The sequence below is a fragment of the Phyllobates terribilis genome, unplaced genomic scaffold (genome assembly GCF_046119375.1).
Source record: "Phyllobates terribilis strain yellow unplaced genomic scaffold, ASM4611937v1 Scaffold_9__5_contigs__length_417890890, whole genome shotgun sequence".
NCBI lineage: Eukaryota > Metazoa > Chordata > Amphibia > Anura > Dendrobatidae > Phyllobates > Phyllobates terribilis.
In genome coordinates this window covers 387469924-387496252 of record NW_027362769.1, presented here as the reverse complement: position 1 = coordinate 387496252, position 26329 = coordinate 387469924, and the positions used below count along the sequence as shown (strand labels likewise).

The 26329-nt window shown below is 48.9% G+C and overlaps 1 protein-coding gene across 2 annotated transcripts in view; it reads left to right on the top strand.

Annotated features, from left to right (window-relative positions):
* LOC141162490 (uncharacterized) overlaps window positions 1-18992 on the top strand; it is a 142587-nt gene extending 123595 nt beyond the window's left edge. For both annotated transcript variants that reach the window (XM_073648657.1, XM_073648658.1), the window contains exons 8-11: window positions 8514-8825; window positions 12621-12971; window positions 16267-16318; window positions 16963-18992. In XM_073648657.1, the coding sequence (XP_073504758.1) occupies window positions 8514-8825; window positions 12621-12971; window positions 16267-16318; window positions 16963-17077 (830 nt within the window). In that variant the 3' untranslated portion in view covers window positions 17078-18992. The remainder of the gene's footprint in view (window positions 1-8513; window positions 8826-12620; window positions 12972-16266; window positions 16319-16962) is intronic.
* The last annotated feature ends 7337 nt before the right edge of the window (window positions 18993-26329 follow it).

Below are 26329 nucleotides of genomic sequence, written 5' to 3'. Positions count from 1 at the left end.
GGCCTATACCGCATGGGTTTTTTTTTTGCCTTCCCCTGGATCAACGCTGCGGAATAGCTGCAGTGCACAAGAAATAGGCTGAACTGGATGGACGCTTGTCTTTTTTCGGCTTTATAAATTATGTAACTATGTAACATAATCGAATGCAACTTTCAATGTAAGATCTTGCATTTGAGCAGTCCCAAAATTCCCCCCAGAAACCTCCAACTCAGGAATCTCGGCCTCATGGGTCATTGTCTTGTCCTCGTCACTGGCAAGGACACACAGGGGGAACTCATCCGCCTCCGACTGTGATGGGGATTCATCATGGTGGAACCAGCTCTTGTCTGAGTTACTTGGTACCCCCACTTTCTGCCATAAGTCCCAGAACAGGCTAAAGTCCCGGCATATTATTACCGGGTGTAGCAGGTCCTTAAGCACACCGACCTCATGGACTCAGTTTTTATAGTCACTCTGGCAACAGGGTAGTCCTTGGCATCCTCGTGAATACAGCGGATGCCCATGTTTTTATCCGGGGATCAACTGGTGGGGGAGTGTGGCCCGTACCAGAGTCACCAAACTCCCCGAGTCCAAGAATCCCGAAACCGCCTCACCAGGCGGATAGTCCACATTGCAGACATAGCACGAACAGTGCCTCCCTAAGCTGCAGTCCATCTGCTCAGAGGACATAGGACAAAGGGCAGCTATGTGTCCAGGACCGTGAAATCTCCAGTAGATCAAGTCTTTACCAGCGACCTTTGGAGACCCCTCAGCAAACTCTTGGGACCTTGGACTCCCCCCAGTTGTGGCTCTGCTACCCCTCTTTAGAGGTTCGGGCTCCTTCTGGGTACCCCAGTATTGAGATAAAACACCCCCAGCTTCCTTAGGGACCTCTCAACCACCTGGTACCTTTCTACTAGGCCAACCAGGTCATCTGCATTTTGGGGGTCCCCTGAGCAACCCAGGTCTGCACCGGCCTGGGGAAGGAGTGAATAAACCTGTCCATTACGATCCGTTCTACCATCTGGGCTGGGGTGGAGGACTCAGGCTGCAACCACTTCTGTACCAGATGCAAGAGATTGAACATTTGGGAGCAAGGGGGTCTATTACTGCAATATGCCCAGTGGTGGACCTTTTGAGCTTGAACAGATAGTCACCCCTGAGAGTGCCAATATCTCAGTTTTTAACTTTAAATATTCCTGGGCATCCTTTAAGGCCAGGTCATAATACACCTTTTGGGGCTCGCCAGTCAGATAGGGTGCCAGCACCACCGCCCACTGCCCCGACAATAGGTTTTCCCACTCTGATACCCTTTTGAACACAGTCAAAAATGCCTCAACATCATCACCTGGGGTCATCTTTTGCATGGCTTGTCTTACTGCCTTCTTGACATAGGAGTCATCACCTGGAGTTGGGGAAGGGCCTGCCAGGCTCTCACAAACTGCCTCTGCAAGCAACTCCAGCTGCTGCTGCTGTTATTGGAGTTGGTCTTGTTGCTGCTGCTGTTGTTGGAGCTGTTTCTGCTGCTGAATCTGTTGCTGCTGTTGCTGGATCTGTTGCATAAGCAGCTTATTTGTTTCCTTCTGGGCTTTCATAAGGTGCTTAATCAGGTCCTCTATGCTGTTGAACGTCACTTACTGGCTTATGGCTGCCTTCACCCAGGACATGCAGTTTATCCACTGCTGCTACCTATGTTCCTGGGACGTTGCTCGCATTCAAAACACCACCTACTGTAGATCGGCTTGTGGTGCCCTGCTGCGCATTGGTGCCACAGAACCCAGAAGGGTGCATGGATGGACTTCTCCACAAGAGGCCCTGACACATTCACACACCTCCACCCTACCACCTCAGACCAGCAGAGGGAGCCCGTTAGGGATATATATAGGGAGGGTGGAGCCAGGCAGCTCTGTCTAGAGTTAGTTTCAGTTTAGTGTTCAGAGACAGAGAGGAACACAGCTCAGAGTTGAGCAGAGAGCGTGCTGACGCTCAGAGAGCAGTGAAGAGAGCAGCAAGCTGGCTGCTGTGCTTAGGCGAGCCAAGGCCTACAGCACGTGTGGAAGCCTAGTGAGGGCCTGAGTGTGGCCGAAGGCGAGAGGAGAAGGAAGAAGTAGTGAGGGGGCAGAGGAGCATACCAGGCTCACCCCAATGTATATACCGGACACCGGGTCCGTGCCTACAGGGACTCTTTACACCCAGTAGGAACCACCGGAACACCTGGAGGACTACAGGTCCCAGGTTCACCAAATGCTTATTGTAGTACCAGAGCTAGGAGTCACGGAGGCCCCAGCATCCAGGGAGAGTGATCTCCAAAGAGAAGGCCCTACCACCAAGTCAGCAGGTGCAAGGAGAGACAGTAACTAAGCTAGGTGTAACATCCCTGGCGGCGTGCTTGCATAGTGCACCACCTCCCACTATGCAAGACCGCAATCTTACATGTCAGTCCAGCCTACAAACCTTGCTCCAGTTCATGCTATGTGCATGTCTCTTGACTGACTGTTTAGGGCGGCGGCCCGGTTACTTCCTGATTCTTATAGCTGCTGTGGGTGCACCCCTAATGCGTCTCCAGCCTATTGCTGTGAGTCACTGGATATTTAAACCCCCTCCACCCACCCAGTAGGAGGTGCCTGAGCAACACCTTCGCTCAGTTAGTCTTTGCTACTGAATTGCCAGGTCCTGTCCTATTTCTAGTCTGTTTCCGCCATTCTGGGGGCTGCATTCTCAGGCCTGTTACCTGTGACTTCTAGTCTGTTCCCGCCACTCTGGGGGCTGTATACCCAGGCTCGTTCTTGTATCTCATTGCAGTAGCAGTTCCTGTCTGAACTGTATCCTAGCCTGTTACCTGTTTGTCTCTATGTCCGTACCTTCCCTTTTCCTGCAGTATCTGAACCTGCACCTAACTCCAACTTGTTGTCTCTGTACTTCTGTTTGTGAGTTTTGTGTCCACTCGCTACTTCATGTGAAGTACCTTGTGTGTATCTGGTTCTGCTTGTCCCTTTTCCCTTCCTCCGTATCTTCCTCCTGTGTTCTAGCCATCTTCCTGCATTTTCCTGTCTGTTCCATGTGAACAGAGCCCTGTCCTCTCTGCCTTGTCCACCGCACCTGCGATTTCGCTCCGCTCTGTCTTGCCCACCGCTCTGGCGGTTTCTCTCCACTCTGACTTGCCCACCGCTCCGGCGGCTTCCCTCTGCTCTGCCTTACCCACCACTCCGGCGGTTTCTCTCTGCTCTGACTTGTCCACCGCTCTGGCGGCTTCCCTCTGTTCTGCCTTACCCACCGCTCCGGCAGTTTCTCTCTGCTCTGCCTTGCTCACCGCTCCAGCAGTTTCTCTCTGCTCTGACTTGCCCACCACTCCGGCGGCTTCTCTCTGCTCTGCCTTGCCCACCGCTCCGGCAGTTTCTCTCTGCTCTGCCTTGCTCACCGCACCAGCGGTTTCTCTCTGCTCTGACTTGCCCACCGCTCTGGCGGCTTCTCTCTGCTCTGCCTTGCCCACCGCTCCAGCGGTTCCGCTCTGCTTTGCCTTGCCCACCGCTCCGGCGGCTTCTCTCTGCTCTGCCTTGTCCACAGCTCCGGCGGTTCCGCTCTGCTTTGCCTTGCCCACCGCTCTGGCGGTTTCGCTCTGCTCTGCCTTGCCCACCGCACCTGCGGTTTTCGCTCCGCTCTGCTTGCTCACCGCACCAGCAGTTCCTCTCTGCTCTGCCTTGTCCTCCGCTCTGGCGGTTTCGCTTTACTCTGCTTGTCTACCGCATCTGCGGCTCTGTACCTGTCTCCCAGTCTGTACTGGACCCTATCCAGCCTGCGATCCAACCTGCTAGTACCTCCCTGTCTGCACTTCAGCCGTGCTTGCCAGTATCTCCCTGTCTGCATACCAGCTGTGCTTGCCAGTGCCCACCTGTCTGCATACCAGCCGTGCTTGCCAGTACCCACCTGTCTGCATACCAGCCGTGCTTGCCAGTACCCACCTGTCTGCATACCAGCCGTACTTGCCAGTACCCACCTGTCTGCATACCATCCGTACTTGCCAATACCCACCTGCCTGTATGCCAGTCTAACCTGCCTGTTCCTGCATTCCCCGGTGGGGGTCAACAACTGTGACTGGGGTCTGACCTGGAGTCGCACCTGGTCCCTCTGCTCGGTTCCTCCTTGGTCCACGGAGTCGACTAAGCCGCCGTGCGACCTTGGTCGGATCGGGTTGATACTTAGTTACGTCCCTCCAGGCACTCCTCGGTTCATGGTACAGTGGGATCACTAATCACGCTCACGCCAGTCAGTCCGGGCGCGAGCGTAACACTAGGCCTAGCTCCAGGCAGGTCAGAAGCTTAACAAGTAAAGCCACGGATCAGGAGGCCCTATACCCGCTCACTGGGGAGAGTCTAAAAGTGCGCCCTTCGCCTGGAGTACCCTGGACCGTGCCTGCAGCATCACCAGTAAAGGTACTGAAGCTTACCACCGTGTGAGTGTCCGTCTTTCCTCCGGGACCGTCCTGCCGTCTCACCCCTGCACCACCATCCATTACACCCCACGCTGCCCTGGAGCTAGCTCTACCTGTGGAGAGCCACACCATCCCTGCTGCCATAACACCAGCTCCAGAGGACTGCTCCGTAGTGGCGGCCCCCTTAGCCGCATCCCTCAGGTGGCGTCACAAACTTTCCCAAATCCCCTATAAACTATTCCCCTTTTACTGACCGCCCTGGGGCCAGCCACCGTGATATCCCCCCAGCAACCAGAGGCCCGGCTGCCGAGTACCCCACGGCCCAGGGGGCGCGTCAGCCTCACTCGGCTGCACTTGGAGATATACACAGGAAAGCTGTCTCTTAAAATTTCTTATTAGTTTATTAAAGTATGGCATGAAACCAAGGTAGAGTTCATAAAAATAAACACGGCGCTTCCGGTATAACAGCAAAGCAAAAGAAAATGTACAGCACAGTACTTACATCTGCCGGGATCCAGCAGCTCAGAGTTAGCCAAAAAACACACAGTCTACAAACACATGCTCATCTCTCTAGAGCTAGCCTCTCCAGATACACTGAGCACCTAATGAATTAACAGGCTGGCTATTTATATCCCAGACCAAACCCTGGGGTAGAGATATGGTGAACGACCTCCTACCCGCACTACAGTCGTTCACAAAAACCCAGCACTTTAAAATGGCCCATTAAGCCCTCTCAACACATAGTGTACAGGAGAAAACTTCTAGGTTCCAAATCACTGAAGCTAATAGCCTCAATGAAACATATCTCCCCTCCAGTACTTTGCCAGTGACTTTGTCACACCGTATACACATTAGATAAAAGTCAACCAAACCTGATGATTTTGTCATGATCAACCATCTGAACTGTATGGGGGGCTTCCAACTATCACCAATAGACTACATCAGGGGACATAAGGATCGAGTGGTTGGGATTCAATCTCCCGATCATTGTGTCACTTTGCCGTTTTAGGTAATGCTTATCATAAGATGAATAATGTTTTATGGGCACCTTTTTCGGGTAAATACAGTGCTGGCCAAAAGTATTGGCACCCCTGCAATTCTGTCAGATAATACTCCGTTTCTTCCTGAAAATGATTGCAATCACAAATTCTTTGGTATTATTCTCTTCATTTAATTTGCTTGCAAGGAAAAAACACAAAAGAGAATGAAGCAAAAATCAAATCATTGATCATTTCACACAAAACTCCAAATAAGGGCCGGACAAAAGTATTGGCACCCTCAGCCTAATACTTGGTTGCACAACCTTTAGCCAAAATAACTGCGAACAACCGCTTCCGGTAACCATCAATGAGTTTCTTACAATGCTCTGCTGGAATTGTAGACCATTCTTCTTTGGCAAACTGCTCCAGGTCCCTGATATTTGAAGGGTGCCTTCTCCAAACTGCCATTTTGAGATCTCTCCACAGGTGTTCTATGGGATTCAGGTCTGGACTCATTGCTGGCCACCTTAGAAGTCTCCAGTACTTTCTCTCAAACCATTTTATAGTGCTTTTGGAAGTGTGTTTTGGGTCATTGTCCTGCTGGAAGACCCATGACCTCTGAGGGAGACCCAGCTTTCTCACACTGGGCCCTACATTATGCTGCAAAATTTGTTGATAGTCTTCAGACTTCATAATGCCATGCACACGGTCAAGCAGTCCAGTGCCAGAGGCAGCAAAGCAACCCCAAAACGTCAGGGAACCTCCGCCATGTTTGACTGTAGGGACCGTGTTCTTTTCTTTGAATGCCTCTTTTTTTTTCCTGTACACTCTATGTTGATGCTTTTTCCCAAAAAGCTCTACTTTTGTCTCATCTGACCAGAGAACTTTCTTCCAAAACGTTTTAGGCTTTCTCAGGTAAGTTTTGGCAAACTCCAGCCTGGCTTTTTTATGTCTCGGGGTAAGAAGTGGGGTCTCCCTGGGTATCCCACCATACAGTCCCTTTTCATTTAGACGCCGACGGATAGTACGGGTTGACACTGTTGTACCCTCGGACTGCAGGGCAGCTTGAACTTGTTTGGATGTTAGTCGAGGTTCTTTATCCACCATCCGCACAATCTTGCGTTTAAATCTCTCGTCAATTTTTCTCTTCCGTCCACATCTAGGGAGGTTAGCCACAGTGCCATGGGCTTTACACTTCTTGATGACACTGCGCACGGAAGACACAGGAACATTCAGGTCTTTGGAGATGGACTTGTAGCCTTGAGATTGCTCATGCTTCCTCACAATTTGGTTTCTCAAGTCCTCAGACAGTTCTTTGGTCTTCTTTCTTTTCTCCATGCTCAATGTGGTACACACAAGGACACAGGACAGAGGTTGAGTCAACTTTAATCCATGTTAACTGGCTGCAAGTGTGATTTAGTGATTGCCAACACCTGTTAGGTGCCACAGGTAAGTTACAGGTGCTGTTAATTACACGAATCAGAGAAGCATCACATGATTTTTCAAAGGGTGCCAATACTTTTGTCCACCCCCTTTTTTAGGTTTGGTGTGGAATTATATATATTAATTATAAAACTGGAGCAGTGGGCAGCAACAAACAGAATGGTTTTTAACAGGGAAAAATGCAAAGTACTACATCTGGGCAATAAAAATGAAAAAAGCATATACAGAATGGGAGGAATAGAGCTAAGCAACAGTACATGTGAAAAAGACTTAGGTATACTAATAGATCATAGACTGAACATGAGTCAACAGTGTGATGCAGCAGCAAAAAAGGCAAATACAATTCTGGGATGTATTAACAGAAGCATAGAGTCTAGATCACGTGAAGTCATTATCGGACTTTACTCCTCTTTGGTCAGACCTCATCTGGAATACTGTGTACAGTTTTGGGCACCACATTTTAAAAAAGACATAGACAAACTGGAGCAAGTTCAGAGAAGAGCGACCAGAATGGTGACTGGTCTGCAAACCATGTCCTATGAGGAACGGTTGCAGGATTTGGGAATGTTTAGCTTGCAAAAAAGAAGACTGAGAGGAGACTTAATAGCTGTCTACAAATATGTCAAGGGCTGTCACATTGTAGAAGGATCATCTTTATTCTCATTTGCACAAGTAAAGACTAGAAGCAATGGGATGAAACTAAATGGGAGAAGATACAGATTAGATATTAGAAAAAACTTTTTGACAGTTAGGGTGATTAATGAGTGGAACAGGCTGCCACGAGAGGTGGCGAGTTCTCCTTCAATGGACGTCTTCACACAGAGGCTGGACAGACATCTGTCTGAGATGATTTAGTGAATCCTGCTTTGAGCAGGGGGTTGGACCAGATGACCCAGGAGGTCCCTTCCAACTCTACATTCTATGATTCTATGATTCTATGATTCTATGACTATCCAATTTGGCTTTAGGACAATTCTTTTTGTGTTTTTTTTCATTGAAGACAAATTAAATGAAGAGAATAATACCAAAGAATTTGTGATTGCAATCATTTTCAGGGAGAAACTGAGTATTATCTGACAGAATTGCAGGGGTGCCAATACTTTTGGCCAGCACTGTATGTAGCAACATTACATTATATCATGGAATATAAAAAGGCATTTCTTATGGTTATTACTTATTACCTTTAACATTAGCAGAGGCCACAACTGCATTGTGCTGGACGATTGGTGAGACTTATAATATTTAGATTATGTTAGATGCATTTATACCTTTATTTTCAGACATTACACATTCTGTCAGCTCTGTGATCTGCAGTGATTGTGGTCCCAGGATGAGAGAAAAGTGAAGGGCAGCTACTTTCGGTGACAGTGCGAGCGCAGCTCTGCCAGCACATACTTGTACATCAGGATGTGGGAAAGAGAAGGGACCGTTCCTGCAACGTATAAATACTGGATGATGTGGGAACAGGATGAGCTGTAGAAATATAATCACCATCACTTCATTGTTGTGTAATCTCCTTCAAAAAGTGAATTATATCGGTCATACATGGAGTCTGGAGATGTAATGAGCCTGACTAAGGGAGAGAGAATTGGAGTATTATGAGGGAGAATTGGATGATGTATAAGACATTACATGACCCCGAGTACAGACAACGAGACAAACTTCTGCTTCTTCTCTTCCAGGTAAACCCCAGATGTCGGCCCCTATAGAGATCACTATGGCCGATTCATCTCGTGTTCAGTTCTCTCTGAATCTACAGAAGTTTTACCCTAAAGATATAAACATCTCCTGGTATAGAGAAGATCAGTCTGGAAAACATGGATTATCACCCACAGCAGAAGTAATCAGTACAAGGGACAATGATCTGATATATGAGGTCACCAGTGTCGTCCAAATCCCTGATCATCGATTCAGAGATCCAGAGATTAAAATCATTGTACAATGGAAACATGAGACTATGTCGATGCCGGAGATGCGATCGCTAACTATCAGAGGTAACACTGTGTATCTAGCTTACTTTCCCCCCAGAGATGTCACTGATTGGCTCCATGTTCATGTCGCCGGATGTCTGGACAGATGGGGCACATTACTAATGAACAAGGCAAGGACTAATACCAGAAAGGGAATGAGAATAGGGGCAGAACCATTGGGGGGGGGGATCTGAGATGTACTGAGAACATGGAGCAAAAGTTATTATCAAACTTCCCTGTAAGGAAAGTGCCAGCAAAGCTAACCAGGATTATGGAAATAAAACACATGGAAACAAGAAACTGAGATTCCAGCATCGGAGACAGGTACATTATAACATGACAGCAATGGCACCTGAATTTGGCCAGGAGAATACAGGGATGTCATAGAATCATAGAATGGTAGAGTTGGAAGGGACCTCCTGGGTCATCTGGTCCAACCCCCTGCTCAAAGCAGGATTCACTAGATCATCTCAGACAGATGTCTGTCCAGCCTCTGTTTGAAGACGTCCATTGAAATAGAATCATAGAGGAGGACAGAAGAGCATCGGGGGACAGTTACCCCATAGATAAGACCAAGACAAGGAGAAGCTCAGTGTTAGGAGCTCCTGCACTGGCAGACCCGGCCCATCAATACATTACATGTGTCACCATACAGCTGAACGGCTGGCATGTAATCCTACATTTTCCATACCTCGGGCTGAAGTCAGACACAGATATGATAGCTGATGATTAACAGCGCTAAATACAACGCTCTTAGTGGGCGCCATGCTCTGCAATGGGTGCTGGATCTTCCTGCACTTGGGCCACTGCCATGATAACCTGTGATCCTCCCAGCATGATCGTCTACCCCATCAGACTGTTGAGGTAACCTGCTGCCAACAATCTTCTGTGAGCAGGTCACTGATGATAGTGATCTAACACCCGCTGGCACTAGATAGCTATCACCTCCTTGGATCTGCATACAAAAAAGTGATGGGATTATACAAAGCACATATTCATTCAGAAAAAAAAGTGAAAAAAAGAAAAGTTTGAAGTAAAAAAAAAAAAAAAGACTACTGTATTTTACAGAACCAGCAAAGTGAATGAGATTTCAAAAATCTTCTGCACATGCTTATTTATTTGGGTGTTTTTAGAAATCTGCAGCATGGTAATTCTTTTGCAGCAATTTTGCCCATTCATTGGACAAGTAAAAATGAGTCAAAAACACATGCAAAAAAATGTGGCAAAAACATGCATATTTTATCATGCATTTTTCTTGCCAATAGTCTGTCTTTTGCTGAAGAAACAATGCTGCAAAAATACCTCGTGTGAACATATTCTAAAACAAACAAAACTGTAGAATAATGTGAAATGCAAAAAAATATTCTGATTCTCACTTGGTATCACATTAATGAACCTTCTATAAAGTAAAAGAAAAACTCAACTTTAGAATGAGCCACCATAAGAAGTGACATTTTTTTTACCCCCAAACACGTCAGAAAAGTCAACTGTAAAAATTCCATCTCTCAGTGTGTCTTACAGTGATTGACAACTCAGTCGTCCAGTTTTGTTTAAGGGTGTGCTGAGCTGTCTGTGTTTTTATTGACAAGTCTGCCATCCAATCTGAGACTCGGAGGTGCGGAGTTCTCCTCAGCTTTTCAATATTCCCTTGATTACTCAGCTACTTAGCTGGGCTGTTAGTCCCAGATAGCTGCCAGCCATAGCTTCAGCTCTGTGTGTTTTTTTTTTCTCTGTGCCTAGTGCTTTGCTTGTTGAGTTATCACTGCCTGACTTTGGACCTCATTCTGACCATCCGTCTGTTTAACCCCTTTGCTCTGATCTATTATCCTCCTGGTATTTTGACCTCTGACCATTACTTGTTTATGATGTATCCTCCTGTCTATTGACCTCGGACTCCGTGACTATCCAGACTCAAGGCCTGTCCATGAGAAGTCACTCAAGATTCACCCAGCTGAACCCTCTTATTTTGGTGGGAGTGGCCGACCATCTTATGTTTATGGGCCTCCAAACACTACTCTAACAAATGTCCTTGGGAGAGATAAGGATCATTGGTGTTCAGTCGCCCGATCCTTTTGTTCTGTAAGTGGATAAGCCTATCACATGATTCTGACAGAGGCTTACTTCACAATGTATACGGTTGAGTCAAGAGAGAGCATCTGGTGAAGGATTGCCCATCTGACATTTGTCTAAGCTGTATGGCCGACTTGGGGCATCAAGAGATCTTGGTTTTGAAAGGGTTCAAGAAGCCAGAATCTTTTGTAAAAGAAACTGTCTTCAGTAAAAGTATTTTCATATTTATCATGTTTTTCATTTGCTAGAAACACCTATAAATACTCATTTACTTGCACAAATTACACATTACATAACTGTATCTAGCCCAAGATTTCCAGTTTATCACTTTCCGCCATTCATAGGACTCATGTGAAGCTAACATACAAAAAGCGTATGACGGTTGTGAAGAAACGGCAATAGGGAGACCTCACAGAATCTCTCTGTTGCCACCACTTGTGATGGATCCACACCCCGCCACCCGCCTGACGTCACAATTACGTAAGACAAAGCAGGTAGTACGGACCTGTCCTCTGCACCTAGGTGACATTCCGCGCCCCCCTCGAGGACGTGTAAGGTCAGATTGGTACAGTTCTGCACAGATACCCCCTGTCCACCAGTGAGTGAGAAGAGGAGGCCCACTCAGTCACTGACGTGGCACCACACTGGCCCACAACCCTGACAGGCTGAGAGGCTCCTTTCACTAGCTCCAGTGAAGCAGAGCCTGGTCAGCCTGGGAGAGCTACCACCAGTTTCTATTTGATATAACGGACTTATATTGGGCTAGAAACCAGCCTGGTAGCGTGTTCGTTGGACCGAACAAATGATGTGAGGTTCGTGGATCGAGATATAAGAACAGCCCAAAGTTAAATTATGTATTTAATCGCCATAAGGGCACACTAAACAGTACACTTTATGCATAAGGGTTATACATACACAGTGGTCAGAGCTACAAACACAAAAGCATGGGTACAAAAGACATAAAGCAGTTGTACGAGTCAATTACTGGTTTAGATAAAAAAGGCCTGGCTGTCGGGGGAGGGCTGCCACATGGGAGGTGTGCGGGCCTTCTCTTTGTTGTTACAGGACTTTCCCCACACGACTTGCTGTCATGACCTCCCCAGGAAAAGACACTGGGCTTGGGGCGGCAGGATCTTTTAACCTCTCTGGGTCACTCCCCTTACGGCCCCCGGGCTGGACTTAGATCTCCACCCCTGGCCTCCCTTAGCTAACAAACTCCCAAAACTAAAATGGGCCATACGTCCTTACTGGACGGTCCTAGGGAGTCGGTTCTGGTGTCATCGGACCCAGCCGGGCCCCTGCTACACGTGGATACCAAACATCGGGGTCCTAGGGGCCCTTGCAAGGCTATGCTGGAAATCTCCCCATCCAGGCACGCTGAACTATGTTTAAAGCTAGGGTGACATTCCCCATTCCCTTAGGTTTCCAACAATCTATTTGGTTTATCACTGAGACGTATTGTCTTCCCATAACTCGCTGTTAAATAATAGTTTCTCACACAAATGACATGGCTGGACTGTAGCAGCTTCACAGCTGCTGGCGGAGGGTTTTGTCACTCACGGCCTGTCGGCCCCCTCCTTTGCAAGCTGCAGTGTATTCAAAAGAGTAGGATTATACTATGCATTGAAGATCTCTATATAACCTGGCAAACAGGGCACAGTGACTAATATGGGATTGTCTTGAATATTCTTCACAATGGTCCTGTAAGTCTATGGTAAATGACACATTTTTACATCATATATTACACAGATCTGCCCTTCCGTCCACAAGTTGGATCTCTTATCCTCCCCAAGTTGAATGATGGAAAAGATGCTAAATTAACCTGTGATATCTCCGGATATTTCCCTGATCTTCTATCTGTTATCTGGTTCATAAAGAAGGACGGAAATGTGACCGCTCTGCCCAGAGAATCAAAGAAGGATAGAAATTACAAGATGTCACATAAGGGGAAGAGACAGAAAGATAACACTTATTCCTGTGAAGCTTCGATGACTTTTACCCCAATAATAAGTTCAGACGAAGGATCAGAAATCATCTGTAGAGTGGAGCATCCCAGCGAGGAGCGTCCCATAGAGCGGAGCACCGGACCCCTACACATCGGTGAGTGGCATCAGACCTAATGTAGATGATGAAATTCTTGGCTTTCAGTGCAATGTGAAGAAAAGGAGGAGAAAGTACTTCATAGGCAGCACGGCAGGTATAAAATACAGCTTCATATAAAGGCATTAGGGCAGTCTGCCTCACTGGTCCTTATATTACTAAGTGCTAAAATAGCCTTTTAATATGACATACTTTGTAAGAGCTTGCCTTATCATTGCCTTCAATTTACTGTTGGATTTTATCCTCGAAAAATAACTAAACTTTATTTTTCCATAAAAATGTGTAAAACATGGAAACTTATGAAACTTTGCAATTGACTTCAATGGGTGATTTGACTTCATTCCTGGTCATGGCCTTTTTCATGGTCACTTCTTTGGCAGTGGTACCGTGCAGCAGCTCATGTCAGGTTATTTGCACTCTTGTGATCTACTCACTTAGGCTACCGCCCCACTATCAGTATTTGGTCAGTATTCGGTCAGTATTTTTTCTCAGGAGTGGGAGCCAAAACCAGGAGTGGGTGATAAATGCAGAATTGGTGACTTGTTTCTATTATACCTTTTCTCTGATTGTTCCTCACCTGGCTTTGGCTCCCACTCCTGAGAAAAAATACTGACCAAATACTGATAGTGGGGCCATGGCCTTAATTTCCACATCGCAGCTCCTCACACACATGCACTTGTCTGTCTCTGATGTGGTAATCATCTTGAGACTCAGGCTTTAGCACTCAGAAATGTCTTGTGTGTCATTCCTTAAAGTCAGGAGATGTCCTCTCCTCTCCCGTCTGTGGTGACAATCCTCACCCTCTCTCTGTAATGGTGGCTCTCTATCTAGGAGGGCTTATTCTTCCTTCTGGTGCGCACTACAGTGCAGGTTGTGGATCCTTAAATGCTGCCTTTTGGCCATAACTAGGTCCATTTGGCAAGTCCTACTCACCCGTTTATGTGCTAGCTCTCTACGTGGGTTCCTTACTTTTGCCTGCATTGTCTGGGAATCTTTCTGAGCTCAAACAACACAACAGAAGTCACTCTGTGAACTAGATTGGATGACTGCGGAAACCTAATGTTACCCCTACACTCCAGATGACCCGGCCCCTCACAAAACAACAAATGTATTAACTCCTTGTGCTCTGCAGACATCATTGTACATATCACTCCCGATACTCGGTGGCACACTGTATCGGGATGTTAGTCCCCAGGACATTTCTCCTACCAGATGTATTCATGCAGATTATACTAATCCCTCACATCACACAAGATCTGAGAAACAGAAAATGCAGCCTAGATAAAACATATAGAATATTGTAAGACATTACATTGTATATAACGACTCATCATAAGTTTAATATGGCGTTAGCACAGTACGGAACAGTTCAACAGGTTGATCAACTGGGTATCACCATGACTGTCTGGTGTCCTATTGTCCTTCACCACAGGGAGCGCACTGATAAGAGCACAGAACGATTGTTCTATGATCGTTCTGTCCCCATACAGGATCAGGTTATCGGCAGCACATCTCTTGTTGACACCAGGCGATGTGCTGCCGAAAATGATGATTTATAAGCATGCCTAATGAGGGTTCTGCTCATTTGTCGGCTGTCTGTCATCCTGTTTAGACTGGATGATATTTGGATGGAGCGCTCTGAGGCCTTTCTTATTAAGGACTGGGTGATATTTGGATGGAGCGCTCTGAGGCCTTTCTTATTAAGGACTGGATGATATTTGGATGGAGCGCTCTGAGGCCTTTCTTATTAAGGACTGGATGATATTTGGATGGAGCGCTCTGAGGCCTTTCTTATTAAGGACTGGGTGATATTTGGATGGAGCGCTCTGAGGCCTTTCTTATTAAGGACTGGATGATATTTGGATGGAGCGCTCTGAGGCCTTTCTTATTAAGGACTGGATGATATTTGGATGGAGCGCTCTGAGGCCTTTCTTATTAAGGACTGGATGATATTTGGATGGAGCGCTCTGAGGCCTTTCTTATTAAGGACTGGATGATATTTGGATGGAGCGCTCTGAGGCCTTTCTTATTAAGGACTGGATGATATTTGGATGGAGCGCTCTGAGGCCTTTCTTATTAAGGACTGGATGATATTTGGATGGAGCGCTCTGAGGCCTTTCTTATTAAGGACTGGATGATATTTGGATGGAGCGCTCTGAGGCCTTTCTTATTAAGGACTGGATGATATTTGGATGGAGCGCTCTGAGGCCTTTCTTATTAAAAGCATTGGTGAACACAGGACTGTGGGTTTAGGTCCTGTCAGTAGGAGACTGATACTAAGTAGAAAAAAACAGGTTAAGACCTTTCACCAAGGTTCATTGTCTCCTTCTTACAGGCATCTAGTGGAACCGCAAACCCGGTGCTCTCTGTGCTCCAGGAGTCTTCATTTGAGCCTCTTTGCAGCATTTCCTTCTTGTAAAGTGGTTTTCTTTCACTGGTGATTTTGGCCTTCCATATCAATGAGGACATTGTCCTCCCCTCCTTTTGTGCATCTCCGGTTCATCCCTGGTAACATTCTCTCTACAGGGAGGCTCTGGTCAGGTGGAAGGGCAACCATTAACTACTTATGCTCTGCAGACATCATTGTAGATATCACTCCCGATACTCGGTGGCACACTGTATCGGCATCTGTCCCCGGGACCGATCTCCTACCAAATGTATTGATGCACATTATACCAATCCCTCACATCACACAGGATATGACAAACAGAAAATGCAGCATAGATAAAACATATAGAATAGTACAAAACATTGCATTGTATATAACAACTCATCATAAGGGTAATATGATGTCAGCACAGTCCGGAACGGTTCAACAGGTATAAACGGGCGATCACATAGCAAAAGTCTGTGATATTCGTAAAAGGGTGGGAAAAACATTTTAACTCTCTGACAGGCAGGAAGTTGAGTGACTGATGTTTTTGTGTCATCTGGAGCCTGGCTTGGAGTTGCATGCACTGTCATGGTCACGACGGACCGCTGCCCATCTAGCAATGTATGGGGGTCTCAGCGGTTGGACCTCCACTGATCTATGATTTATTACCGTCCCGTGGTGATAAAATCATGATTGTATATGAGGTTACTAATGTAGAGATGAATCCAACCTAATACAGAACATGGACAGATCTGTCCCTATGTAATGGCATCTACAGACTCATCGCTCTATATATAATGTCGGTGCTGTATAACTGGGAATATTACTGGGAGACTGGCAGAAATCCTGCCAGGAATACAGTCATTATTGCCTCTTTTTGACATTGATGTTGAAATTTTACTAAATCCTATTATATTTCAGATGAGAAGAAACCTTTTTTTGAGAAGCCCATACAAGACACAATGAGTAAATTGTAAGTTCCTATTCCTCCTGACCTCGTACAGTAAAAGACACCGTGTGATCAGTGTTACCGGTGACGGCCGGTGAGGAGACAGTCAGTGATCGCTGAGACATCTCTCTACACTGATATCAGCCGTCCTGTGTGACATTTTTGGGATCTGTAGGGGGCTGCTGTGGTTTCTACAGATATCGATCTCACTGTGGAGATAACTTTATGCAATATTTCTCTTATTGGTGAGTGTACATTTTGTCCAAATCACCTCCTATTTAGTCTGCAAGCTCTTGGGGTCAGGTCCTTGTCTCCTTTTGTCACAATGTGAGATATATCTTTGTCCTGTTATGTTCGTTGGATTCTGTTGGTGTCACATAAAATGTGTTATTACCACTATCAATACACCATGTTTAGTCCATTTCCCTCCGGTCCTCTGTGATTGCTGCAGCTTCAGTATTCACCGGTATACACTGCGACTGTTCTTCAATGAGCTTGGTCCTTGATGACCAGGAGTTTTCTTTGCGTCCATAGACTTGAGGAAGGTAGCTGCAACCTCCTAAATCTGCGGAACCACAGATGACAGATATCTCTTTACAGAACAACCTTGACATGATGATGATATTCTGATCTTTTGGACCTTGAATATTCTGTTTCATATTTTGTAGGAAGAAAGAAATCTTTGCTTCTGGTAAGAAGAACCAGGAGATTGAGAAAGTAGAAGAGCAAACTGAGAGCATAGGAGAAGAACCTCAAGAAGAAACCCAAGATTTGGTTGATTGATCTCCTTTCTCTCAGTTACCCCCATTATGTGTCCTCTTCTGTTCCTCCACTTCTGCACCTACAGACTCTACTGGTGACAGCTCTTTATGTACTAACCTGGGCCATTATACATGTAACACCCCTTTAAGTCGCCTCCGTGGACAAGGTGTGTCGTAGTTCTTCTCGCCTCAATATAGCGCAGTGCCTCCACCCAAATCTTGCTGGGAGTTGTAGTGGGTCTTCCTCTTCTGCCAGGGGTAGACTCGGGAAACCCCTGTACACACTACTTTATACATTCACAAAGAGATGAGGTTGAAAACTTAAACAGGTTTATTGTGAAGGGAGGTAAACAGTAAATATGGTAGGGGGAATGGCAGGTAATAATGATCAAACAGTATTTACAATTGACACATACAAATAATTAGTAAAGGCTTTGCAGTTAACCTGAAAAATAGGGATGACACTTTCCCTTTAAGGAGCAACAACACACTCGTAGCTAACGCTACTAAACTATTAATGGCTGCAGCCTAGGACAGCAATACAGTTCATGGTTGGGCCAAGTTGCCGCGGGTTGTTGGAGCTCTTGGTTGGTGCACATAACAAAGAAGCAGAATATCCTTCACCGATAGTCCTTTTATAGCTTCAAGTCTCATAACAGCTCAGCAACAGTTCTCTTATTAACTCAACAGCAGAACCACAAGTCCCATAATAGCTACTCACTTCTCGATGTAGCTGTTCTGTAGTCACACAGGGATCCAGTCTTAGGGCTGCAGGGTCCGGATGCCTTGGACACTGGGAATGGATAGCAAAATCGGTCCCTTGGTTAGGCCAGGTGGCGACGGACATAAGCTAACTGGTCGGCAGATGTGGTTCAGCTGAGGGATCATCTTCTTCCCTTACACACTGTGGGGCCGGAGGTTTAGCACTCACTCTGTGCCTCTGTCCCCTGCTCTCCAGGATCAGACGCTTACATTTCAGACATGGTGGATTGCAGGCTTCTCTCACTGCTCTTAGGTCCACCCTTCTTCTCCAACCTGTTCAGCCAGAGAGGAGCAATGTCCACTGGGAGTTGTAGACCAAGACAGTGCAGTATAAGATTCACCAATGTCTGCTGCTGTGAATGGTTGTGTAATCCCAGCAATTCCATGGTCTGTACACACAGATCTTACCACAGGTGTTACATACTGAACTTTTACCTTTTGGGCCCTATATTATTTAATATATTTATTAATGATCTAGTGGAAGGGTTGCATAGTAAAATAGCAATATTTGCAGATGATACTAAACTTTGTAAAGTAGTTAATACAGATGAGGATAGGGCACAGCTACAGGAGGATTTAGATGAATTGGGGAGTTGGGCCAAAAAATGGCAAATGGGGTTCAATGCCGATAAATGTAAGGTCATGTGCGACACCCCAGGGGTCTGGTTGCCGCAGTAATAGAGATATTATGTCTGAGAGCAAGTGGGAGGTTTCTCTGGTCAGGATCCCTAAACATGCAACACGGTCCACCCAGACCTGGGAGGGGAGGAATCTGCCCTTAAAAACTGGGTCTGGGGCGGGATTAGAGCAGACAGTTCCAGACACAGGGAAAGTGAGATCAGGAGCTCTGGAGGAGCAGTAGCTGAAGTCCAGGGGCTGGAGCTGAGCAGAGTTCGCCCTGGACGAAGACACTAAAACCGGACACAGGAGTCCGAGGCTGTGGGGACTGATATACACCCAGCAGCAGAAACCAGCCAGCAGGGGATTCCAGGTCCTCTGGCCATAGAAGCCCGGAGGCTCAGTCACAGAGAAGGGACCAGCGCCGCCATCCAGGAGCGGAGGCTAACAGAAGGCCCCAAGTCACCAGCCATACGGGTGAGCACCACACGGTATACTCAGGGACGTGGGCTACTTGTAACCGCTGACAGCAAGGTAGCCAGGAAGAGTGCAGATTAACGGGGAGGCCTACAACTCCACCTGGCCAGGGGAACTCCTGCTTGCTCGCAGACTGACCAGGCCCCTTATACTAGCCAGTACTCCCGGGAGGGTCTGCCTTGTACCATCAGTAAAGACCCTGAACTGCACCACACGTCTCTGTGATTCCTTGCCGCACCAGCACCATTAGTACTGGGACGCTCACACCATCACTCCCATCATCTCTCACATTAGCTGCCCTGAGGCAATACTCCTCCCGTGGGGAGTTATCCCATACTCGGCTGCGCAACCAACATCAGCCTCAGCGGTCGGCAGCGCAGCGGCGGTCCCCACTGACCGCAATCCACGGGTGGCGTAGTCGGACACTTATTACAATACAAATAGACTGCCACTGGTTTGACCACCCTGGGCACGGACCGGGTCACCGCCACACGGAGACTACAACCCCCAGCATTCTACAACAGGCCCGGTTCCGGGTTCCCCTGCACAGCACAGGCCCAGGGGGCGCGTCAACTTTGGCGTAGCCGGCAGGATTTCGTGCCCGCAACCACCGGGTACTGCGTGCCTGAAAAAGAGACTTTTATACTTACCTGTGGTGAAGTTTCCCGCCGTCCGGAGTCGTTTCCCGCCATCCGGAGCCGATTCCCGCCTTCAGACGCCATCTTGGACCGTTTCCCGCCGTCTTCTGCCTTCTTCCCGCCATCCGCAGCTGCTTCCCGCCTTCGGACGCCATCTTCGGGACGCCGCACGGGAAGAAGAGGGGCGTGGACGCCGAAAGCGCGCGAGATCCGAAGCTCCGCCCCACGCTCTGACGCTGCTCAAGGTCCTGGAAGGGAGGAAGAGCGACGCTGACGTCATCGGAGCGCGACGCCAGGTTCTCAACCCCGACGATCGACTGCGGAGCCGCGGCCTACGGAAGAAGAGCATCGCAAGGTAGGCCACGGTCCACTAGGGGGGAGGAGGATGCCGGATACCGAGGGGAGCTCCACTGCCACAGCCACCGCCAGCGCAACCGCTGCAGCAGTCATGCCATTCACCATGCCCTATATCCCGGGGGCAACCTGGCTACCCCAGTACTCAGGGGAGTCACATACCCTAAATGACTTTAGAGAAAGACTGGATAGCCTCTTCCAGGTGTACCCCCTCACAGAAGAGCAAAAAGTGAGCATCCTGGTGGCCCAATTAATCGGGGCAGCCCAAAGGGAGGTAAAGTCCTGGCCACCTGGGAGGAAGAGGACTGTCAGAGACATACTAACTCGGCTGAAAGACACATTTGATACCCGCACCTCAGCCGAAATAAAACTAAGATTTTATGGGTGCAAACAACGGGCACATGAGAGTATAAGAGACTATGCGCTAGACCTACAAGAGGCCCTGAGAGCCATTAAGCAGGCAGACACTGACAGCGTGGGAAATGAAGATAAGCTGTTGACTGAACAATTTATTGAGGGTCTACTGTGCAATGCCCACCGAACCCAGTTGCGGGCAATGGCCTTACAGGACCCTGACCTGGACTTTGCACAGTTCAAGGACAGAGCCATCCGGGTGCTCCGAGAACCGGCACCAGGTGGCGCTGTGACCCACAGACGCCCTGCTATCACTTACCACCAGGAGACGGCGCCCTTGTCTGCAGGGCCTGTGGGAGCTGATGCGCAGGCTTTAAACAGTGACCCGGCTACAGACCTGCACCATCAGGTCCAAGAGCTGACTAAGAGCGTTGCCGCGCTAACCAGAACTGTGCAGTCTTTACAGGTCTCTTCTCCAGGAAAGATCCAGCTGGCCTCCGGACCGGAGGACGTCCCGTGGCGCCGACTGAGGAGGACCCCACCGGCCAGAGGAAGACCCAGCGACAGATACAACGAGGACAGACGACCCATCTGCCGCCGCTGCAATCAACCCGGACATGTGGCAAGGTACTGTCATTTAAACGGGCACAACCTGGGGTAGAGGGCCAACCCCCAGGCATAAGACCATCAGGCCCATCAAACTGGCGTGGTAAATACGTAGGGGGGCGTCCAATCTTGCCTGTGGTACTGGATGGCATTCCTATGAGTGCCCTACTAGACACCGGGTCACAGGTCACCACCATCCCGTATGTGCTCTTCAAGCAGTACTGGAATGACTCGGACATAACCCGCTACCCAGATGACGACCTGAGTATCATCGCCAGCAATGGTCAGCCCGTGCCGCAGGTGGGATTCAAAGAGGTGACCATTAAGATCGGTAAAGTCGAACTGGCGGCACAAGGACTGATTATAGTGGACATAGACCGTCATGAGAGTCACCCTAGAATAACCTTGGGAACTAATGTGATTGAAAATTGTCTTGCAGAGGTGATTCTCATTTTACAGCAGGTTGCCAAGAACGCCAGTTCCGGCCAGCAGCGTGTGCTCCAAAAAGAGATCCGGGCACTGATGAAGCGGCAACAGGTGGAACTATCTGGTGGTGAGATAGGTAGCGTGAGAATGTGTGACCCGTTCCCTATTGCCATGCCCCCAAAAAGTGAGATGATGATTTGGTGCCGGGCAGCTATTGGTCTAAGAGGTAGAGACTACCAAGCAATGGTAGAACCCGTCTACTCAGACAGTAGGCCCACCATTTTGACAGCACGGGGGGTGGTCGATGTACGCCATGGGAGGGTGCCCGTTCGCATCATAAATATCGGGGAGAGAGAAGTACACCTGCCCCGGTATGCCACGCTAGCCAAATTGTTCACCATAAACCAGAATTCTGTACAGGCCGTGGAACCCTTGCCTCCATCTCAACCAGAGGAAGGTAACGGCTCTAAGAAACCAATGGAGGACTGGTGTCAGCAACTGCATTTGGGTACTGACTCCACTCCCTCACACCAGAAACAGGGAGTCTATCGGGTGGTTCGAGAGTACGAGAGAGTGTTTAGTAAACACCCGCTAGACTTCGGGCGAGTAAAGGGGGTAGAACACCACATCCCCACGGGAGACCATCCTCCCATAAAGGAGAGATACCGACCCGTACCCCCGGCACACTACCAACATGCCAAGGGGATGCTTAGAGACATGAAGGAGGCTGGGGTAATCAGGGACAGCTGTAGCCCCTGGGCAGCTCCACTAGTCTTAGTGAAAAAGAAAGACAACACCATGAGAATGTGTGTAGACTACAGGAAGGTCAACCGTATCACACACAAAGATGCGTACCCGTTACCAAGGATAGAAGAGTCCTTAGCTGCATTAAAATCTGCTAACTTCTTCTCTACTTTGGATCTCACTAGCGGGTACTGGCAGGTTCCTGTAGCAGAGGCGGACCGGGAGAAGACCGCATTCACCACCCCGATGGGTCTCAGTGAATTTAACTGCATGCCGTTCGGGCTCTGCAACGCACCAGGAACCTTCCAACGGTTGATGGAATGCTGTCTGGGACACCGGAACTTCGAGACGGTCCTGTTATACCTGGACGATGTCATCGTCTATTCCAAGACCTACGAGGACCACCTGAAACACCTGGCAGAAGTGTTCGAAGCTCTGGCGAATTACGGCCTAAAGGTGAAACCCTCCAAGTGTCACCTCCTGAAACCAAAGGTGCAGTACCTGGGACACGTGGTGAGTGCTGACGGAGTGGCTCCCGACCCTGATAAGATCACCGTAATTAAGGACTGCCCAAGACCCTCCAGCATAAAGGAAGTGCGGCAGTTCCTCGGGTTGGTAGGCTACTACCGAAGATTCATTCCCGGTTTCACCAAAATGGCAGCCCCTATGCAGGACCTCCTGATAGGTCAATCTCGGAAAGCCAAAAACCAGAAGCCGCCCTTCAGGTGGGAAAAGCTGGAAGAGGAGTCCTTCTGCCAGCTGAAGATGGCCCTCACGGGGGATGAAATCCTGGCATATCCAGACTACAGCCAGCCCTTTATCCTCCACACGGACGCAAGCAACATCGGGCTAGGAGCCGTACTGTGCCAGAATCCAGCAAGGGAAAGAACAGGTAATCGCTTACGCCAGCCGAAAGCTACGGCCCACGGAGAGGAACCCTGAGAATTATAGCTCATTCAAGCTGGAGTTCCTGGCAGTAGTGTGGGCAGTGACCGAACGTTTCAAGCATTACCTTGCCTCCTCCAAATTCACCGTGTACACGGATAACAACCCCTTGACACACCTGGACACTGCAAGGCTCGGTGCCCTTGAACAGAGATGGATGGCCCGCCTGTCCAACTTTGAATTCACCATCAAATACCGGGCAGGACGCTCAAATGCCAACGCGGATGCCCTGTCAAGAATGCCGAACTTACCGGACGTAGGGGAAGATCCAGAAGATCTGGAAGAAGTTGAGCTCCCTGCGTTCCACCGTCATGGGATTACCCTGTATTCCCACCGTGTGAAGGATAGGCGCTCCGTGACGTTCAATCCCTTGCCCCACTACAACTGGGCAGAGACACAAGACAGTGATCCCGCAGTCCATTTGGTGAAGGAAATGCTGACCCAGGCCGATGCCCGTCTTGACCCAGATGCTCCGGAGGAGACCAAGCAACTGTGGAAAGAGAAAAGTAAGCTGTTCCTCTACAGGGAGAAGCTGTGCCGGAGAATGGTTAACTCTCGAACACATGAGTTGACCTGGCAGGTAGTGGTCCCAAGACGAGACGCGGCTATGGTTCTGGAGGCATACCACAACGGAACAGGGCATTTCGGATGGAAGAAGCTGGAGTTCTTGTTGCGTGAACGGTTCTACTGGGTAGGCATGAGAGGAGCCATCGAGAGGTGGTGCAGAGACTGTGGCCCGTGCCACCTGAGAAGAAAGGACCGTGCCAGCCAGAAGACTCCCTTGCAGCCCATCATCACCAGACAGCCACTGGAACTGGTAGCCCTGGACCATGTGAAACTGGCTCCAAGCAGATCTGGGTATGTCTACGCCCTCACAATCGTAGATCATTACTCCCGGTTCCTGGTGGTGGTCCCGGTCAAGGACTTAACGGCTCAAACAGCAGCTAGAGCCTTCCAGCAGCACTTCTGCCGTCCACACGGGTACCCGGACCAAGTGTTGACAGACCAAGGACCAGCCTTCGAAGCGGAGGTCTTCCAGGAGTTCTGCAACCTGTATGGCTGCACGAAGATAAGAACAACGCCCTATCACCCTCAAACCAATGGACTCTGTGAAAAGATGAACCAGGTGGTGATAGATCTGCTAAAAACATTGCCCCTGGAAGAACGCAGTCTGTGGCCTGAGAAACTGCCCGATCTGGTGGACCTGTATAACCACATCCCTGTAGGTTCCACCAACTGTACCCCGGCTTACCTAATGAGAGCAAGACCTGGTAAGCTGCCTATTGACCTGGATATGGGAGTCCTGACGTCTGAGGACACCTCGCCAGAGGCAGACTGGGATACAGAACGGCAGCAGCAGTATCGGAAAGTACAGGAGAGCGTCAAGCGAAGTCTGTCTCAAGCTAGAGAAAGGCAAGAGAAGGCTTATAACCAGTATGCTCCCACTGTTCCCCTGGTACCTGGAGAGCAGGTCTTGAAGAGGAAGAGGCGGCTCCACAAGTTGGACGACCAGTGGGAGAAGGACCCGTACACCGTACTGCCATCAAGCCATGAGAACCCAAAAATCTGCGTAATCAGTAAGGATGGAGGAGAAACCACAGCCATTGTCTCCAGAGACCACCTGAAGAAGTGTCCCAAGCAGCTGCAAAGCCCTGAAGAAGATCAAGAAAACCCTCAACCCGCAGAGGAAAGGGAAGAAATGATCAGTACCGTACTCGGAGACTTCCCCCGGTCTTGGACACAAGTAAACGGCGCTGTCGTGGTACCCGTCCTCACCTTTCTCCAGCCAGCCCCGCAAGTGCCTACAGAGGAACCGGTAGAGCTGGAAGAGCAGCCGGCCCAAGAGGCAGAAGAGTCCACACCAGCAGTACAGGAGGATCAACCCTCTGCTAGTAGTGAACCTGCTGTGCCCCTAGTAAGCCAAAGAGTGCGCAGAAAGCTGCCCAGCTTGCCCATAACACCTCCTACACCCTGTAGTGCAGAACCAGTTAGTGAGCTCCGTAGGTCCACTAGAGTCACTAGAGGTCAGATGCCCGCTCGCTGGAGAATCTAAACCAATGCACTATAAAGTTGACTGTTTATTGAAAAATGTTTATGGTTTATGTTTGTTGCCTGTTACTAATTATGTTTCTCAGTTACCCTGCAGATTTATTTGGACTAACAGGTTATGGACACTGGATAACCGGAACAGTTTTGTAGATAGTTGCACCTTGGTGCCTCTTGCGAAGACGGCCGCGGAAGAGAAAACCTGTCTGGCGTGGCCTCCTTGCGGCCCAAAGTAGTTAGTCTACCCTTGCAGCCACACCCAAGGACAACGCAAGGGGTTTGCTTTGGACAGGTCCCCTATTCTGTGCCAAGACTTCGCCTTGTTGGGTGACATGGACACCCCTTTTGTTTCATAAACTTCACCTTGGGTGATATGGACACTCGGTCACGGAAGCGCCGTGACCTCTACAGACTAAAGCTTCTTGTAAATATGTTGTCTTGTTATTGTTATACCTTGTATTTATGTTTCTTTAAAAAAATGTGTTTAGTCCCGGAGTACTAAAATTTACTAGGGGGGAATGCGACACCCCAGGGGTCTGGTTGCCGCAGTAATAGAGATATTATGTCTGAGAGCAAGTGGGAGGTTTCTCTGGTCAGGATCCCTAAACATGGTCCACCCAGACCTGGGAGGGGAGGAATCTGCCCTTAAAAACTGGGTCTGGGGCGGGATTAGAGCAGACAGTTCCAGACACAGGGAAAGTGAGATCAGGAGCTCTGGAGGAGCAGTAGCTGAAGTCCAGGGGCTGGAGCTGAGCAGAGTTTGCCCTGGACGAAGATACTAAAGCCGGACACAGGAGTCCGAGGCTGTGGGGACTGATATACACCCAGCAGCAGAAACCAGCCGGCAGGGGATTCCAGGTCCTCTGGCCATAGAAGCCCGGAGGCTCAGTCACAGAGAAGGGACCAGCGCCGCCATCCAGGAGCGGAGGCTAACAGAAGGCCCCAAGTCACCAGCCATACGGGTGAGCACCACACGGTATACTCAGGGACGTGGGCTACTTGTAACCGCTGACAGCAAGGTAGCCAGGAAGAGTGCAGATAAACGGGGAGGCCTACAACTCCACCTGGCCAGGGGAACTCCTGCTTGCTCGCAGACTGACCAGGCCCCTTATACTAGCCAGTACTCCCGGGAGGGTCTGCCTTGTACCATCAGTAAAGACCCTGAACTGCACCACACGTCTTTGTGATTCCTTGCCGCACCAGCACCATTAGTACTGGGACGCTCACACCATCACTCCCATCATCTCTCACATTAGCTGCCCTGAGGCAATACTCCTCCCGTGGGGAGTTATCCCATACTCGGC